At 35.4% G+C, this 19,267-nt stretch overlaps 1 protein-coding gene across 1 annotated transcript in view; it reads left to right on the plus strand.

The window, feature by feature from the left end:
- Positions 1–1,214: 1,214 nt before the first annotated feature.
- Positions 1,215–19,267, plus strand: part of TRAK2 (trafficking kinesin protein 2) — a gene marked incomplete at both ends in the record, with an annotated part of 36,310 nt that continues 18,257 nt past the window's right edge. Inside the window, 5 exons of the mRNA XM_079710396.1 lie at positions 1,215–1,305; positions 8,001–8,195; positions 16,201–16,277; positions 17,824–17,940; positions 18,932–19,141. Of these exons, the coding sequence (XP_079566522.1) occupies positions 1,215–1,305; positions 8,001–8,195; positions 16,201–16,277; positions 17,824–17,940; positions 18,932–19,141 (690 nt within the window). The remainder of the gene's footprint in view (positions 1,306–8,000; positions 8,196–16,200; positions 16,278–17,823; positions 17,941–18,931; positions 19,142–19,267) is intronic.

Here is a 19,267-nt window from a genome sequence, read left to right on the forward strand (position 1 = left end):
TTTTATCAACAGTATAAGTAGATTCTCTGTACCCCTCCAACAATGAATATAATAAAACTTAATGTTTGCTGATGTAATGGATGAAAAATATTTTCTTTACATTTTTATTTATTTTAATTATAAGTGAAGTTGAGCATCTTTTATATCAGTAGTTTTTGACTGGGGGCAGCTTTGCCCCCCCCAGGGGACATTTGATACTGTCTGGAAACATTTGGGGGCTGTTAAAACTGGGAGAGGGTCTGGGAAGAGGGTTCTACTGGCATGCTGCTAAACATCTTACAATGCACACAACAAAGTATTATTTTCCAGACCCAAATATCAGTAGTGCCAGGGTTGAGAAACCCTGTTTTATATTATTACGTTTCATCTTCTTTGTTGGTTTATATCTGTAATTTCTGAGTTATTTTATTGTTTGCTTTAGAGTTTATAGTATATATTTTTAATTTATCACAGTTCACCTTTGAGTGATATTTTGATATTTTGGCCTTTGTGCTATTGTTTTAATATGTTTTCCTTCTGCATATGTTATAGACCCCACAATATATTATTATTATTTTACTTTAAACAGTAGATTATCTTTAAATTTTTTAAACAGCTTTAATGAATTATAATTTACATTAGATTGCACATATTTCAAATATACAATTTGATAAGTTTTGACATATGTATATACTTGTGAAACCATCGTCACAATCAAAATAATGAACATATTTATCATCCCCCAAACTTTCCTCCTGCCCTTTGGTCATCCCTCCCCAACCCCAGGCAACCACTGATCTGCTTTCTGTCACTATAGGTAAGTTTACATTTTCTAAAATTTTATATAAATGGAATCATAAACTATGTGCTTTTTTTGTCTGACCCTTTCATCCAGTATATTATTTCTAGATTTATCCATGTGGTGTGTGTATCATTAGGAAAACATTCTTAATGACAGACGTTCTGGGTAATTGGACTGCTGTTATTAATGAGCATGCTGAATTCTAAAGTCACTTGATGTGTTCTTTGTTTTAGGTCATGACCATCCAAGGAGTGATAATCACATGACAGCACTCATTGCTCCAGATGTCATTTGACCATCAAAAAAAAAAATCTGTTTAAAAGAAAATATCCATTTGACCAGAACCTTTCTTTATTGAATGGCTTGATGGATTTCCTTTACTCTGATTCAAACCAAAGCTGTCCTGCTCAACCAAAACAAGAAAGGATCTTGCATGAGTCAATCCCAGAATGCCACTTCTACATCACCGATGGGTGAAGAAAACCTCATGAATATCAATCACAGAGACTCAGAGAGCATCACTGGTGAGTCCAGTTTAATAAATGAAGTGCTGTTGCTTACAGGATAAAATGCATATAAGACCCACCATGATGGAACTCAGCCTCTTTCCAGCCTGGTCTCCTCAGAGACCACTGAATTAATTTCTCCATCCTCAGGTCTCCTATCTCATTATCAAAATCTGCCTTGGGTGCTGTTCCTTGTCTGCATCTGACTCCCTGTACCGTGTGAGCCCTGGTCAGTAGGAACTGCGTCATACTCATCTCCCTTATCTTGTCTTCCTATTCCTATCTTCCTGTCTCCGCAAGAACAGGGTTGCTTGTGTTTCTGTGCCCTGCAGTCACCTAACAACAGTATCTGGCACATAAGAGGCTCTCAGGACATACAGGGTATGCAAAAACAGGTACAGCCCCGTAAGTCCTTACCTGCAAGACTAAATTTTAAAAACTCTGTACACCCAAAGTTTTTTCTAAACTTTGGTTCTAAAACTCACTGGGCCACAAAACCTGACCTGTCCAGTTATTTCTAGACATCTCACTTAGTTGGAATACTTGTTTGCTGAAATTGTATTAATGTGTTTAAATATGGGATACTGCTACAAAACCAGTTGGAGGTGTTATATAACATGCAGTAAATACACACTACTACTTTTCTAAAACTCCATAAAATTCTGCAACCCATCTAAACCTAAAGTTTTTCCCATTTTTTTGTTCAGCTTTATTGAGATACCTGCATTAAGATACTATAAAATGCACCCATTTTAAGTGTACAGTTTGGTTCAGTATGGCCTGTGGGCCATAGTTTGCTGATGTCTGCACAACAACATCAACACTTGATAATGTCAGTGTTTTTGATTTTAACCATTCTAGTAGGTGTGTACTGGTACCTCTGTGTGGTTTCACTTTCTTTTTCCCTGATGACTAATGATGTTCAGTGTCTTTTCATGTGCTTATTGGCTATTTCTAGATATTTTGAGTTGCCTATGTAAATCATTTGCCCATTTTTATATCTGTCTTACTACTGAACTGTAGTAAATATTCTTTATATATTCTGTGTAAATCCTTTGTTAGGTAAAGGGGTGCAAATATTTTCTCCCAGACCATGGCTCACCTTTTCATCTTCTTAATGGTGTCTTTTGAAGGGCAAAAGTTTAAAATTTTGGTGGAGTCCAGTTTATCAATTTTTGCTTTTATAGTTCATATTTTTTGTGTCATTTCTAAGAAATCTTTGCATACTTCAAGATCACAAAGACATTCTCCTTTGTTTTCTTTGAAGAGTTTTATAGTTTTTGTTTTTACATTTAGGTCAACAGTCCATTTTGTAATTAATTTTGAATATATAATGAAGTTAGGGTCCAGATTTCTTTTTCCCAGTTGAATGTTTAATTGTTCCTGCACCATTTGTTGAAAATATTATCTGTTACACTATTGAATTACCTTGGTAATTTCATTGAAAAATCATTTGATTATGTACGTGTGGATGTATTCCTGGACTCTCCATTCTGTTTCTTTAATCCCTAAGTCTATCTTTACATAAATACCACAGTGTTTTGATTACTGTAACTCTGTAGTAAATCTTGAAATCAGGTAGTGTAATTTCTCAAAGTTTGCTCTTCTTTTTAAAAAATTATTTTGGCCATTCTAGACCTCTCACATTTCTATATAAATTTTAAAACCAGCTTGTCAATTTCTGCCAACAAAGATTAATGGAATTTTGAATGGAATTATATAGACTTTGTAGAGAATTGACATCTTAAGACTATTGAGTCTTCTAATCCGTAAACATGATATATCTCTCCATTTATTTAGGTCTTCTTTAATTTCTCTTAATAGTATTTGTAGTTTTCATTACACAGGTCTTCCACATATTTTATTAAATTTAATCCTAAATTTTTAATTTTTTTCTGCTACTATAAATGACATTGTTTATTTAATTTTATTTTCCAGCTGTTTATTACTAGTATGTAGAAATGAAATTGATTCTTTATATATTGACTTTGTATTCTGCAACTTTGCTTAACTTAGTTTTATTAACTTTCTTGTAGATTCCTTAGCATTCGCTACATAAACCATAATGTCTGCAAATGGAGACAGTTTTACATATTCCTTTTCAATCTAGATGTGTTTTATTTCTTTTCCTTGCCCTTTGAATGGGACAGGATTTCAGTATATTTTTGAATAAAAGTGGTGGGAGCAAACATCCTTGCCAAATTCCCCATATTAGGAGAGAAGTTACGGTCTTTCACCAGAAGTTTTTTGAGAATGCCCTTTTTCAAATTGAGAAAGTGTCCTTCTCTTCCTAGTTGGATGAGAGGTTTTTGTCATGAATGGGTATTGAATTTTGTCAAATACATATTTTCCATTACTGAGATGGTTTTTCTTTTTTAATCCATTGGTGTGGTGAATTCTATTGATTTATTTTTTAATTTTAAACCAGCTTTGCATTCCTGGGGAAAACTCTACTTGGTCATGATGTATTATCCTTCTTATATATTGTGGATTTGATTTACTAATGTTTTGTTTGTTTGTGTGTGTGTTTCCCATTCATTGGTTTGTACTCCTTTTTTTTGCAATGTCTTTGCTTGATTTTGGTATTAGGGCAATTCTGGCCTCAAAAAATGAGTTGTGAAATATTCCCTTCTCTATATTTGAAAGAGTTTTTGTAGAATTGGTATGATAACATTTTCCATCCTTTTACTTTTAACTTATCTGAATATTCAAGGGACATCTCCTATAGATAGTTTAAAGTCAGATCTTTTTTTCATCTAGTCTGACAATCTCTACTTTCTAATTGGTATGTTTAGACCATTTACATTTAATATAATTATCAGTTTAGTTGAGTCTACTGAACTCCTACTTGTTTTCTCTTTGTTCCATTTAAAAGTTCTTTCTTCCTTTTTTCCCCTCATTCCTTTCCTCTTTTGAGTTGTTCGTTTGCTGGTTGTTTTTTTTTAGGACTCCATTTTAATTCCACTATTGACCTAAGTAGCTATACCTCTCTTTTTTCTCAGTGGTTGCTCTGAGTTTGCAATATGCATTTTTAAATTTATCACAGTCTATCTTCAGATAACATTATACTACTTCATAAAGTGACACACAGTATTCTTCCATTTCCCCCTGCCATTGTATTATTCTTGCCATGCCTTTTACATTTACATATGTTATATACATAATTAATTGTTATTAGTTTTGCTTTAAACAATTATAAGTTAAATACATTATGAGAATAAAAGGCTTATATATTTCCACACAGATTTACCATTTCTGTCAGTTTTTATTTCTTTTTGTAGATTGAACTTTCCATCTTATATCCTTTTTGCCTGAAGAACTTAAACATTTCTTGGAATATAGGTCAGCTGGCAATGACTAGTCAATGTTTTTTGCTTGTCTGAAAAGTCTTTATTTCACCATTTTTAAAAGGTGTTTTCACTGGTGCAGAATTCTAAGTTGACTTTTTTATACACTTTAATGACATTCCATTGTCATCTACCTTGCACTGCTTCTGATGAGATCATTTTTGTCTTTGTTCCCTCAAATGTAATGTGCCTTTTTTTCTCTCTCTGCTTTTAAGATTTTCTCTTTGGGTTTCTTTGTGTTTATCCTGCTTAGAGTCACTGAATTTCATTGAAATATGGATTTATAGTTTTGATTAAATTTGGAAGATATTGACTGTTATTTCTTCAAATATCCTTGCTGCTCCCTCTTCTCTCCTCTTCAGTGACTCCAGTTGCATGTGTGTTAGACTGATTGTTATTGTGATGCAAGTCACTGACACTCCGGTTTTTTTCCTAATCTTTTTTCATTTTAGTTTCCATTGCTGTGCCTTCAAGTCTATTGTTCTTTTCTTCTGGATAGTGTCTAATATGTTAATGTTATCCAGTGAATTTTTAAATTTAGATATTGTACTCTAGTTCTATTTGAATTTTATAAATATAGGAATACTTTCTGTTTCTCTTTTCATCAAATTCATGTTTTCCTTTTAAATCTTTGAGCATATTAATAATGGCTATTTCTAAATTGCTGTTTACTAATTTTATCATCTTTATCTTTACTGGGCTTGTTTCTATTGGTTTATTTTCCAACTGATAATGGATTACAAATTGCTTATTCTTTGAATATCTAGTAATTTTTTATCAAATAGTGAATAGTTTGAGTGTCATGTTGTCTGAATTTTCTTGTCTTATTTGAAAAACTGTTATTATTTTGGCAGGTCCTCAAGTTACTTGCTGATAATATGTTTTTTTTGTTTGTTTTTTTGTGGTACGCGGGCCTTTCACTGTTGTGGCCTCTCCCGTTGCGGAGCACCGGCTCCGGATGCGCAGGCTCAGCGGCCATGGCTCATGGGCCCAGCTGCTCCGTGGCATGTGGGATCTTCCCGGACCGGGGCACAAACCCGTGTCCCCTGCATCGGCAGGCAGACTCTCAACCACTGCGCCACCAGGGAAGCCCGATATCAGTTCTTTTGAGGCTTGTTTTTAATCTTTGCTATATAAGTCTCTATATCACAAGACCATACTCTAGTATGCTTTATTCTAGCATTAATTTAACCCTGCTACCAGTAGGCATGATACTTTTAGGATCTTTTGATTGCCCTTAACTGTTCGTGATGTTTTTCTTCTCTGGCTACATGAAATTCAGGCCTTTCTTCGCTTTGTGTAGGAGAGTAACTAATAAAGATACGAAGATGTAGAGGAAAATATGAGTGTAATGAGGACAGACCACTTTTGAGGCCATATTCAAGAGAAGCAAGAGGAGGCCTTGAACCTAAATGGAGGCAATGTGGCTAGAAAGAAGTGAGCATAAGGAAGGGACGTTTGGAGGATAAAAATATTAAGACTGGGCAATCAGGAAAGCAATAAATAGTACATTATCAAAAATATGGGGGCTTCCCTGGTGGCACAGTGGTTGAGAATCTGCCTGCTAATGCAGGGGACACGGGTTCGAGCCCTGGTCTGGGAGGATCCCACATGCTGCGGAGCAACTAGGCCCGTGAGCCACAAGTACTGAGCCTGCGCATCTGGAGCCTGTGCTCCGCAAGAAGAGAGGCCGCGATAGTGAGAGGCCCATGCACCGCGATGAAGAGTGGCCCCCGCTTGCCAGAACTAGAGAAAGCCCTCACACAGCAATGAAGACCCAACACAGCAAAAATAAATTAATTAATTAATAAACTCCTACCCCCAACATCTTTAAAAAAAACAAAAGAAAAAATAATATGGAAGCAAATAGGATTTGCTCCTAAGGATGTTATTTGAATCTACTAAACCTTGATTGTGTACTCACTTTTAAAATTATTTTTTTGAAGTAGGGAATCGGTAATCTTGAATTTTCACAGAATTTTATTATTGCTTATTAAAAGAAAATTTCTAGGGAATAGTTGTTCTTTTAATGAATGTTACTTTTTTCTTCATTTTCATTATACCCTTGAATGCCTAAGAGTCTGTTTTTAGCTCTGCATGTATTTTATAGTCAACTTCTCTTCCTGCAGATTTATAATGACAATCTGTATGTGATATATTTGTGGCAGGAAAAATTTGAATAGTCGCATAGAATTCATAGTAATATTATTTGGATGTATTTTCAGATCTCTTATTTAAGAGATCTGCTAAGGGTTGAGAGGAGCTTCTTTAGATCCATATTTAAGGTTTTAAATGTACCTCATCTCTGTGATTATATACCTCATCTTTGTGGTTATGAAGCCACTGCTTGTCCTTCTGGGTGAATAGGATTGTCTGATATTGTCAGTCTCCTTGTACTTGATTTGATTAATGTCAGCCTCCTCATTGTTAAAATCAAGTAGTTGAAATTTACTCTTTTAAGGTATGTTTTCTTAAAATGAACTTTGTTGTTCTTTGCCAGAGTTAGAACATGTTTCTTTATGCCACCCCCAAAGGAAATACCAGATCTCTTTTAAAAATGAGAGGGTTGATATGACATCCTGTAGTTTCTCTATTTTAAGCTGTAGTATTTTAAGCATATTAAAAGAGATAACTTTTTTTTTTTTTTGTAAACTGCTAAATTTGGGAGGTGTTAAATGATGGGCAGCATTTGGAACAAGAAGCCAGGAGCAAACACATGAAGGTGGAGAAGCCCAAGTGTGTTCAGAGAAGTATAAGCAGGGGGAGTTAGAGGTGTGCAAGTGAGCGAGTAGTGATGTGAAAGGTATTCAAGACTTTAAATGTATCACATCTTCAGTAAGTGTTAATTTTTTTTATATCTAGCTTTTGTGAGAATGTAGTAAAATGTAATTTTTCCAGATTTTGAAGAATCCTCCCACAGAGTTCAATTCTGTTATTAAAGAACATGTAATTTTATTCCTTTTGAACTCCTTTTCTTCTGGTTGTTTTGTGTTGCCTTTTTTCCGCGAAGCATATAAGTTATTTGAGATCAGATCTCTTGTAAGAAGCACTAAATATATTGATAAGGAAGAAATAAGAAATTTCAAACTTTAAAAACATAGGTGTATTCCCTAAGCAATATATTTTTAGATAGGATACAATTAAAATTCATGGTAGTATTTTTACTATAGAAGTTCTCATATTAAAGAAACCTAGAGAAAGGCCAACTGTAGTACCAGGATACAGTAATAAAAATCATCGGATACATGGTATTGGCTAACGTTTCTTTGGTTATCCTACTTTGACAAAACTAATTTCACCGATTTTTCTCTGTAGCCTAGAAAATTGAAATATATTGGATTCATTTACATGGAATCTCCTCTTTAGATGTGTGCTCCAAAGAAGATCTCCCTGAAGTCGAGCTGGTGGGCCTGCTAGAAGAACAGCTACCCCAGTATAAGCTAAGAGTAGACTCTCTCTTTCTATATGAAAATCAAGACTGGACTCAGTCCCCACGCCAGCAGCGACATGGATCTGATGCCCTCTCTCCAGTCCTTGCTGAAGAGACTTTCCGTTATATGAGTGAGTATTTTAGAGTTTGTCCATTGAACTAAAGATCATGAATATCTTGGTGTTGACTTTTAAAACATTTGACATCCCTAGCCATTGTTCAGTTTGTACCTACTTTAACTTGAGCTGATTTAACAACATGAAGAGATGATTCTAATTGTGTTATGTCTGAATGCAAAAAGTTTATCATTCTTAAGACTCTGAGTGTCCAGGGTTGTAAGCATACTCAGAGGTTTCCATTTCTCTCATCTTTTACTTGATACTTTCCTCCAACTGTGGAGAAAAGGGAACTTAAAAAAAAAAAAAAGTAGTGAAAGTATTTAAAATTTAATATCCCTTTATATTTCACAGCATTTATTATCCTAATACTTTAATATCTTGAGCCATCAGCTTTTTGACTCTAATCTACCCTACTAAACTGACATAGTCACGGGAACTTGTCAAGTCATTAAGAAGCGGAGTTCTTGGATACATAAGTAGCTTTAATAATGCTGAGGAGAAATACGTGCACACTGTATAGTAATCTTCATCATTTACTTAAGGATTCGGAGAATATTTCAGTGAGAAAGTAAGCCAAATTTGTCCTGAAAATAAGTCTGTTTTACACCACACTCTTTAAAAATGACAAAATTAAATAGGACACTTTTTAAACTTTCAAGTATGGAGACCTTTTTTGCTTTTGACCTTATTCCAAAAATCTGCATTCAGGCTGAGCTTACTTTTTTAAAATTCATTCACTATAAAGATGTTTTATGCATAGTAGCTGTTAGAATATATAATAATTCTATAAGTTCAATATTGATATATTTATAAAATTATTTTCATTTGAATTAGATATGAGATTGCATTAGGTCCTAGATATTTTCCCAGTGAGTGCTTCAGTGTTTTTAAAGATTCTAGCTGGAGAGTGATTGTTGTGAAATTCTCATTTTCATAGTAATCATTAACTTTTAATGGTGCTTTCCTATAACCAGATTACTTACTGCTCAGAAAAAGAATTGTAAACATTGTTTAAACTTGAATTAGGAACTCAAATAGAACTGTATTTCTGTCCTCAACAATTCTTTTAAGTAGCTGAATATTAAATTAAGGCCCTTAAGGTTTTCTTAACTTTATAGTTTGAGAAGTTATTTGCTTGAGATTTTCTAGAAAATGCTTTTTAAAAGGAACACTTTTTTATTTCCATTTCCCTTTGTTCCCTGAGTTTTTAGATTTGTGAGAAAATTTCAAACTGAAATTTCATCGGGATAAATTTAGTTTGTCATTATTCTGATAAAGCGGCATAGAAAGTGCCCCTTAGTTTACATGTTCTTTGTCCTATATGCTGCTGGAGGGGACAGTGAGGGAGACTAGCTAGAAAGATGTCTTAGATCATGATTTAATGGAGTTACTTTTAGGATGAATTTTAAATAAAAAGACTGGGAAATGAAAGGTAAACAGATTCTAAAATACTTGGTTTATAGGACTTTACATAAATAAACCATAGTGTTCAAGGGAGCAATTTAAAACTTGAGATTAATAGGATGTTACAAGATCCATACTTCCAAGATCTGGAAAAGTGTCCTATTCCTTTCATCTAATGGTACTATTTTCACTTCAACAATTTGAAAACTAAACTACATATGATACACCTAATATCATGAAGCAAAGAAGCTAGGATCATCATCCGTTCACTGATACTTTATCTCTGTACTGTACTTTAGTTTCACTGTTATTTTAAAGGTATCAATTCCTTGGGTTAACAGTTCACTCAAATATAAATAAACTTCATTATGAATTTCTATCTTATGATTGTAAAAGATAAGTGATTTACTTTGTTTAGCAAACTGACCAAGATTTTAAAATCACGGGGACTTCTCTGGTGGCACAGTGGTTAAGACTCCTGCCAATGCAGGGGACAAGGGTTCGATCCCTGGTCCAGGAAGATCCCACATGCCACAGAGCAACTAAGCCCGTGCACCACAACTACTGAGCCCTCGTGCTGCAACTACTGAAGCCTGTGCACCTAGAGCCCGTGCTCTGCAACAAGAGAAGCCACCGCAATGAGAAGCCTGCACACCGCAACGAGGAGTAGCCCCAGCTCACCACAACTAGAGAAAGCCTGTGCACAGCAACGAAGATCCAACGCAGCCAAAAATAAATTTAAAAAAAAATTTTTTTAAAAACTTTAAAAAGCATGATACAAACCATTCTCTTACCCTTTTCCACAGTTTTCTATCCCCTTGAGATGTCAAGATTTGTGGTTTAGAATAGTTACTACAGACCCTGGCAAGCCATCCTAGGGTTCAGCTCCCTGGTGCTGTTTCAGCCCCTTCTTGTCCTGACTTACCTCACATGCCAGTAGATACTCCTGCTCATTAAAATGAATTATAACAGCTAATAAAAAGAGGCGGCACAGGCAGAGACACTTTCTCTCTTATATAACACAAAGAAACTGAAAGAGCTATGAGAAGAAAATAAAGAAATTTGGAAGGAAACATGGGCAAGGTTTTGGGATGGGAACCTATCTCACATGAATAAAAGGACACTGGTTGTTCTTTGAAGCCCCTACCAAACCAGAAAGAGATTGCTCTCAAGTGTTTTATTTTAAAAGTAAACAATGGGTGGGTCCAAAAAAGTAATTCCCTTCTAGTCCCTGCCTTACACACACAAAGTTTAAGATACTCAAAGAATGTTTTGCGTGCAGGGTTTTCTTAATTTTATTGAGAGAGAGCCCCACAGTGACATGGGGCAAGCAGTGCGATCAGATCACACTGTGACAGAAAGTACCATTTATTTGTTCGTGTGAAGGCTAAAAATAGAAACCTGATCTGCCCTTCAGGGCATTTTTTATTTGGGAGTAAGGAATCACCTGTACCACTTCCTAATGCATAACAAAAAGGGGGGTGGTTATATAAGTTGTAATTAAGGCATCATTAATTACAAGTACCAAGTGATATTATATGTAATTAATGATGTGTAATAATTACACATCATTAATTACATATAATATCACTTGGTACTTGCTAAAAACACAGATCCTTGTGCTACCATCCCGGATCTACTGATTCAGAAACTCTGGGGGTGGGACCTGTCTGTTTTAACAAGTCCTCCTGATGGTACTGGTGCACACTCAGATTTGAGAACCACTGATCTAAAGCTTTGTCACCAAAGCCATATGGCCATTTCACAGTGACATTAACTGGAGAATTTAAGGAATTAGGGAGGGTGTAGAATTTTGCAGAGAAATAGATTGTAGAAATTATTACTTCTGGTTGATAGTTACACTTTTCCTCAACTCTGCCCTTGAAAGTCATTAACCTTTACTGGCAAGAAAGGAAATACAACAGATAATGTTCAGGAAGCATTAACCATAAGTCAAGTTGTAGAGGTTAGCAGATTTATAATTCCTCGCAACCAGTTCCACAGAAGAATTAAGCCATATGCCCTAAGACATCTGTTGTAGAGTGAATTACCTTATCACCTCTACATTATGTACTAGGTAGGTATTATTTGTCAGAGAATTGAGAACATTGTCACTCAAAGCATTATCTATGGGGCTTAATTCTCCGCTGGAACTCTGTTGAGAAAGGCTGTCCTAGACCATATATATCACCAGCCTCCCTTTTGTTCTGCCTCAGTTCTTTTGAAGGAAGTTTTTTGTATTGCAGAAATGTTCTCTGTATTATAGTAGCAAGAACCACTTCTTTGGGGTTAAAACCTCAAGACCTGTCTGTAGTTATCAGGAGCTATTCTAGCTTTTACTCTGCCATGTGAACTGTGTGTTTCATTTTTGGTTTTTGTTGTTTTGCTTTTGTTTTTTGGTGTGGGAGGTCTGGAGAGTGATGAAAGATTAGAAGTCTTTTAAAAATTAGATAATTGTGGCGAAAACTCTAGACCTTGAAAAGGACATATGAGAGAACTATTCAAGAACCATCTCATATAAATAACAGGGATATCAAAATGGATTAACATTGGCATTTTCCATCTTGAAAACGATTGGGGGATGGTTGATGTGAAATTACGCAGATATAACAGAGTAAGAATTAGTGAAGTGCTTATATATATCTCCCCATGTTTTTTCAGGAATATTAAATTCTCCAAATATTAAACAAAAATGTTGAACATTAACTAACAACCTTCAGAAACCAAAAATGTTCTGTACAAATGTTTATTTTCTCCCTGATATATAATTTGTTCTTAGAGAGTTAGAAAGTTCATGTCTGGAAACAAGCAAGGAGCATTGGTAATTTCTGTACCATTTAACATATTTTATTTTAACCTCTGAGAACTGAGGGAAAAATAGTATTGCATAGAATTATAATAAAGTCAGCCTGCTTGGCCCTGAATTCTTGGTTACAGAACTACAGTGAAGAATTAGTCTATCGCTTTGGAAGCATTTAATCACAATACTTAAATGCCAAGAGAATACTTAGGAGCTTTGCCCTGAGTACTTTTGGAATCATCCCAAGCAGCCTATCTTTATCAGGAGTATTGTGTTAAAGAAGAGAAGGCAGAACTGATTAGGCTGCAGAGAGGAATCCTTTGTGTTCCTCTATGAATTGAGCAACTCGGTGCAGTTGAGGTGGCCCAGCCTTTGGGGCTTGGTGGTCTATAGACTGTTTCACTTAAAACATAAGAATTGGAGAATTCTGGTTGCATTATCCAACTTCTTTGCCGTAATAAATATCTAAGCATTTGAAAATTCATTTTTCCTTTTTGAAACCTCTTAACAAGAGCTGCTACTTTTTGATTGCAATGATAACATTTGTTCTTCATGGAAAATTAGCAAAAAACTGAACAGAAAACAACAGATCAACCATAACCCCTACTCAGAGATAACCACTATTAACATTTTGATTTATAGCCTTCCAACCTCTCTTGTGTATAGACATGTATAGATATACTCACACGTTAAAAACAAAAATGGTACCTATGTTGTTTTATAACTTGTGTTCACAGATAAATACTCTAATATTTCATCAGATAAAAGCCTTTTGATCTTGGTGGGACTGTGGTAGAAACAGCAACATGGTGCAAAGAGCCCATTCCCGTCACTGAGCAGGAGCAGACCCAAGTTTTTTCTTATGACCTTGTGAGACGGGAGTTGTTATCACCTCATTATTATTATATTGGCTTTGCCACTAATAGTTTGCTTTGCTGTCTTGGACATGTCACATAATTCCTCTTAGTCAAGGTTCCTCATATAAGAAAATGAGATCATTAAACTAGGTAACTTCTTAAGGTTCAGCTTTAAATTGTCAGACTATGACAGATGGTAAGCATTTATGGGAAATATATTTTAGTTTCTCCTCACTAAAACATATTTTATTCTAAACATTTCTTTTCTGTATTACTGTGTCCTTCATTTTCTATTCCCCTTTCATCATGTGTGACTGGTACCTCACAGCATTTTATTACATCCTTAGTTTACTGGTTTGACTTCAGATTAAATTTGCCACTTCATCTTCAACTCTTATCAGTCGTATAATATAAGCCATGTCATGTATTTTTTAAATTAGTTGTATAAAAACTGTTTTTAACTGGTCTCCAGGATTGCTGGTTCTTGCTTTGAGTGTTAACCCTGGATCAGTAGTTTTCATCCCTAGCTTCACATCAGAACATCTGGCATATTTTATATACTACCTGTGCCCTGGACTTCCTCCAAATGAATTAAATTAGAATCTGGAGTTGAGACCCACTGCCCTGCATTACATTTGTTTTTGCAACCATTGGCTAGTTTTCTGTAGCTTAGAGTGTAGATATATTGACTTGATTTTTTTCCCGTGTATTATTGAGACAAGCAGTAGAAGAGACCACACACTGTTAGTATCTGCCTTAATTTTTAATCCTTTGTTCCTGCTATGCTACCAAGTTAAATTGTGAAGATTCCTGGCCCCAAAGCCTATTTCCCTTATCCCTGAGGTTAAATTATAGATTAATTTATACTTATAAGTAAAAATTCTCTACTTGTAAATAAAAATTCTTTTGGAGTAAAAATGTTTCTTTCTAGTGTTTTTGTTTTTGTTATTGTTGTTTTTAGTTTTCTTATTTTCAATTTAAAACTTTTTCAGCTATCTCCTAACACTATCAACCCAGCACTTTGTTTTACTTTTAACTAGAAGTAAGACTATCATTAATAATTAAGCTCTGGGTAATTCCCAGTTTCATATTTTTTAATTTTAATTTTTTAATATTTATTATTATTTTTTTTTTTGGTTGTGCTGGGTCTTAGTTGCAGCAGGCAGGCTCCTTAGTTGCGGCTCATGGGCTCCATAGTTATGTCACATGTGCTCCTTAGTTGCGGCCAGCGGGCTCCTTAGTTGCGCATGCACATGGGATCTAGTTCCCTGCCCAGGGATCAAACCTGCGTCCCCTGCATTGGAAGGCAGATTCTTAACCACTGCACCACCAGGCAAGTCCCAATTCCCAGTTTCATTTTAAGCAGTGGTGCTAAGAAGAAAAATTAAAAGCTCAGATTAAAGTAAAACCTATCTAATGGTGTCTTTTGAGCAACCTTAAGTGTTAAGATGGGACTAAAAAAGTATAGATGACTTAAATCATAGTTTCTGCTGCCAACTCAGTGCATTATTTACAGAGAATTTTAAATCAGGGCTGTTTCATACATACCAGTTGTGTTTATAGCTGTAAATAGTTATATGATACTTAGCAGTTTACTAAATACTACTTAGTAGATTATCATATTTGAACCTCCTAATGACCTTGTGAGAGGTTATCAGCTTCATATTATAAATGTGGAATCTGAACCTCAGAAGGGGTAAGTGACTTGTTCAAGCTCACTCAAATATGTGAATTCAGCTTTTCTGCTTCAAACCTCTGATTTTTCACACTTCAAGGCAAACTAATTTTAAAATCAGTCTAAGTCAAACACAAGTCTGTTTCATGTAATGCACTCCAAAGTCAAAAGACCCCTCTTTTATTATGCATCATTACCTTAAAAAGGTATTGCTTATTGTGATTGTGGAATCATTAGGATCATATCTGTTCTTTTCTTTGGAGCTAAATTAGTCAAGTGCAGTTCCTGAATTTATGGAGTGCCAGAAATAATGGGTTTGAGTTTTGCAAGGAATACTATAGTATACAGTTTAATTTATAGCAAAGGCCTACATATGATGAAGCTTATCATAAAGAAAAAGGATTTTTAATTAAGCTAAAAAGTGTTATGGTTCATAATAGAATTACAAGAAGTCCTACAAGTCCTATTCCTTGTTTATTGATATTAGCTCACATGACAGGTGATCATAGATGTTCAAGATAATCACAACAGAATTCTAATCAAATTCCTTTATACATAACTCCTCATGAACTCGCCCCTCAATAACTTTAATTTAGATTAGGATGTAAAACAATTGGTGATTCAATTCATTCTCCAGTCCCACATTCTCTAGTGTGAGTGAACCAAAGTTCCAATCTTTTTTTTTTTTAATTAATTAATTTATTTATTTATTTTTGGCTGCACTGGGTCTTCGATGCTGCACGTGGGCTTCCTCTAGTTGTGGCGAGCGGGGGCTACTCTTCATTGTGGTACACAGGCTTCTCACTGCGGTGGCTTCTCTTGTTGCAGAGAATGGGCTCTAGGTGCACCGGCTTTAGTAGTTGTGGCGCATGGGCTTAGTTGCTCTGCGGCATGTGGGATCTTCCTGGACCAGAGCTCGAACCCATGTCCCCTGCATTGGCAGGTGGATTCTTAACCACTGCATTACCAGGGAAGTCCCCAAAGTTCCAGTCTTACCAAGGGAAGAGGAGGCAGTCAGGAGGTAGCTGCCTTGTGTTCATTTGATACTTTCTTAATTTATTGTATGACGTACATTTTGTTTGTAGTAATTGGTCTATTTCCTGAGTGTCTAACACACGAAATACTTCTTTCCCTTTTCTTTTTTCACCTATTTTTTTATTCTGAATGGCTTTTTGTAAAAGCCCGGGTTGTTTGTTGTGTTGTTATCTTTCAATGCTTATGACTGTTTAAAACCTTGTGTTATTTCTATATCCTATAAACTGTTGTTTTTAACTATCTTAGTTCTAGGCACAGACAGGGTGGAGCAGATGACCAAAACTTACAATGACATCGACATGGTTACACATCTCCTGGCAGAGGTAGGAATGTGTCTTTCTTTTCCTCCAGTACAAAAAACGAAAACTTGAAGATCATTTAGAATCTATCAAATTTGCATATCAATGAAAAATGATGATGTCTTTGCTCTAGGTTGTTCTGTATAAGGTTGTTACAGATAGAACAACTGGCATACCAACTGGCATTCCAAAGAAGAATGGCTTCTGAAGTTTATTGTTTTGAAATTGTAGAGGGCTTAATTTTTTGTTGTTGTGTTATAACACTGCTGGCTGGCTTCTCTGTCCTAGAAAAGCAATCTTCTAAAAAAAATTTTTTAAGTAAATCCTTGGTGTCACTCACCCTGAAAACAGAGCTGCCCATTCAAGAAGCAGCTCCATTGCAAATCAACACCAATAGTTTGAAGCATCTTCCCTTTTCTACTTTTATTCAGGCTATTATTTGAGCTCACTTTGTCCATGACATTTTTAGTATGTATAGTATATCTCTTTGAAGTGGCAGTCTTAAGAGGTCTCTCCCTATGCTTCAATTTCAGTTGATCTGATGGAAATTTCTGTCTTTCTCTTTGAAGTACCCTTCTCCCCATATGCCCCCCTAACCCCCAGCAGCGCCCCAGAATGATTGTGTGTATGCCACTTAGCCTATGTTGAAAATGAGGTAAGTGGGCCTTGAAAATTTGGAGATAATCCATCCACCTGTTTTCATGTTGCTGTGGACCAAAAAAATAGAAGCATAATTTTATTTACAGTGATTAATGTAAGTGGAACCCATTCTCATATACTATAAGGCACTCAGATGTATATTGATAGTTTTCCACCTTACAGAATACAATCCTCACCACCACCATGTCGAGGATTCCTATGCCTTGCTAAGTATCACCATCTACCCAGAAAGAGTAACTCTTGCCTTGCTTGACTTTTCTTTAGGCTTCCCTGCATCATTACCACCAATTTCTTCACACTTCCTTCTTTTCTACACTCTAAGAAGAGTCCTATAGCCTCAAAATGTCCAGTCTATTATATCCCCTATTTTATTTCACATCACGATTCTTATACCAGTTGACAATAGGGCTCTTGATTATGCTTTCCTCTAAGCCTCTGGCTTTGAATGCATATAAGCTTTGCCCTAATTGGAACTGTATTCAACATGCCTACTGTATCATTACCATGCTTAATAGACAAATGCATTCAACAAATATTTATTTGGCTTTTACTGTGTGTCAGGCCCTGTCCCCATTTTTAAAGACTATATTGATTTTGTAAGTCCCTAAAGTCATAATTTGAAAGGTTGGGTTGCTGGATCCTAATTAATGGAGTGATCAATAAATCTCACTTGATATCAAGAAATGCCCTCTTGCATTTATAACTATGGTGGTCATCCATCTGACTAATGTATATTAAACACCATTTGTGTGTCAGGCCCTGTATTCATTTGTAATATCTGGGCATTAAAATGGATCTTGATGCTTTCTAGGACATTGCTTTTGAGTTTAGCAAAAATGACTGCAGAATTTTAAACTACCACTTAATTTTGTTTGTACTCAAAGAAGAGATGTGTTTGGTATTTTAACAGAGGGATCGTGATCTGGAGCTAGCTGCTCGAATTGGACAAGCTCTCTTGAAGCGGAACCATGCCTTGTCTGAGCACAATGAAGCCCTCGAGGAGCAGCTGGGACAAGCCTTTGATCAAGTAAGTCTTGGATCAAGTATTTGCAGCATGAAGCAACTAGGTCTTGGGAAATGGAGAATTTATTTTCCTGGGTGTCCCTGAAGTGATGACACTAGTATCCATTAAACTCACCAGTAGAGAAATGAAGTGTTATTGTACAGAGGAGTACTCATGTGACTCTACCTTAGTCAATATAAAAGCTTGTATTCAGTACCTACAGTACTTGTGGCATCCTGCTTAGATTTTAACGCTTTATCCTTACTCCTTTCTGTAGACTTTTTGTGTGATCTTATCTTAAATTTATTTTTTTAAATGTACCCCCAAATAATAGATACCCAAAGGAAGTATCTTTTCAGAAACCCAAACAAAAGGAGAAAAGAAAAGGAAAAGAAATTTTTGAAAATATATTCATCCCATAACAATAAATATTTGTAGTGAGAACTGATTATTATTAATTTGAGTGGTTACATTTTAAATCTTCTATAATTTGTTATTATCTGGTTTCATTTATATTTTATAAATCATCATGTTTAATAACATTCAAGCCTTTGTGTTAAAAGTACTTATTCCCTAGAACTAAAGTTGGAAAGTCATGTATAGTTATGCAGCTTAAAAATACAAACCTTTAGGATGAGAATTTGAAGTAAGGTTCTATTCTGATCTTTGAAGTTTCTTCCATTTTGTTTTGTTTTGAACTGTGAATGTATCATCTTATGTGAAATTTTCCTCCTATATTCCCATTATATAGAATATGGAAATTGGCTTTTCTTTTCACCTAGTATAGAAAAAGCTGTATTTGTTGAGTTAATGCTCTAAAATTATAGCTTAGGCAGTATCTGAGGTTTGTTACTCTCTTTGTAGCCCTTGTTACTTTAGTCAGTAAAACCTAACAGCTGATTTTATGACTTTGTTGTATGGTGAGAAACAATTGCTCCATGAATTAGAAGCTATATTACTTGTAAATAATGCAAAATAAAGACCATCTTTTAAATCAAACCCTTTTGATGTACAGGTTAATCAACTGCAGCACGAGCTGTCCAAGAAAGATGAGTTACTTCGAATTGTCTCCATTGCTTCTGAAGAGAGTGAAACTGATTCCAGCTGCTCTACACCTCTTCGCTTCAATGAGTCCTTTAGCTTATCTCAAGGTTTGCTGCAGTTGGACATGCTGCAAGAAAAGCTCAAGGAACTGGAAGAAGAGAATATGGTTCTTCGATCCAAGGTACAGTCAACTTAATTCTCACTCTCCTTTACCTTAAAGGCTATAAGGTTTAGGTCCAGGTAGTATTGAGGTGAAATATGGCATAACTAAGGATTTTCTATTGACATTCCAGTTGGGGGGGGGCGG

This window comes from Hyperoodon ampullatus (genome assembly GCF_949752795.1).
Source record: "Hyperoodon ampullatus genome assembly, chromosome: 8".
NCBI lineage: Eukaryota > Metazoa > Chordata > Mammalia > Artiodactyla > Ziphiidae > Hyperoodon > Hyperoodon ampullatus.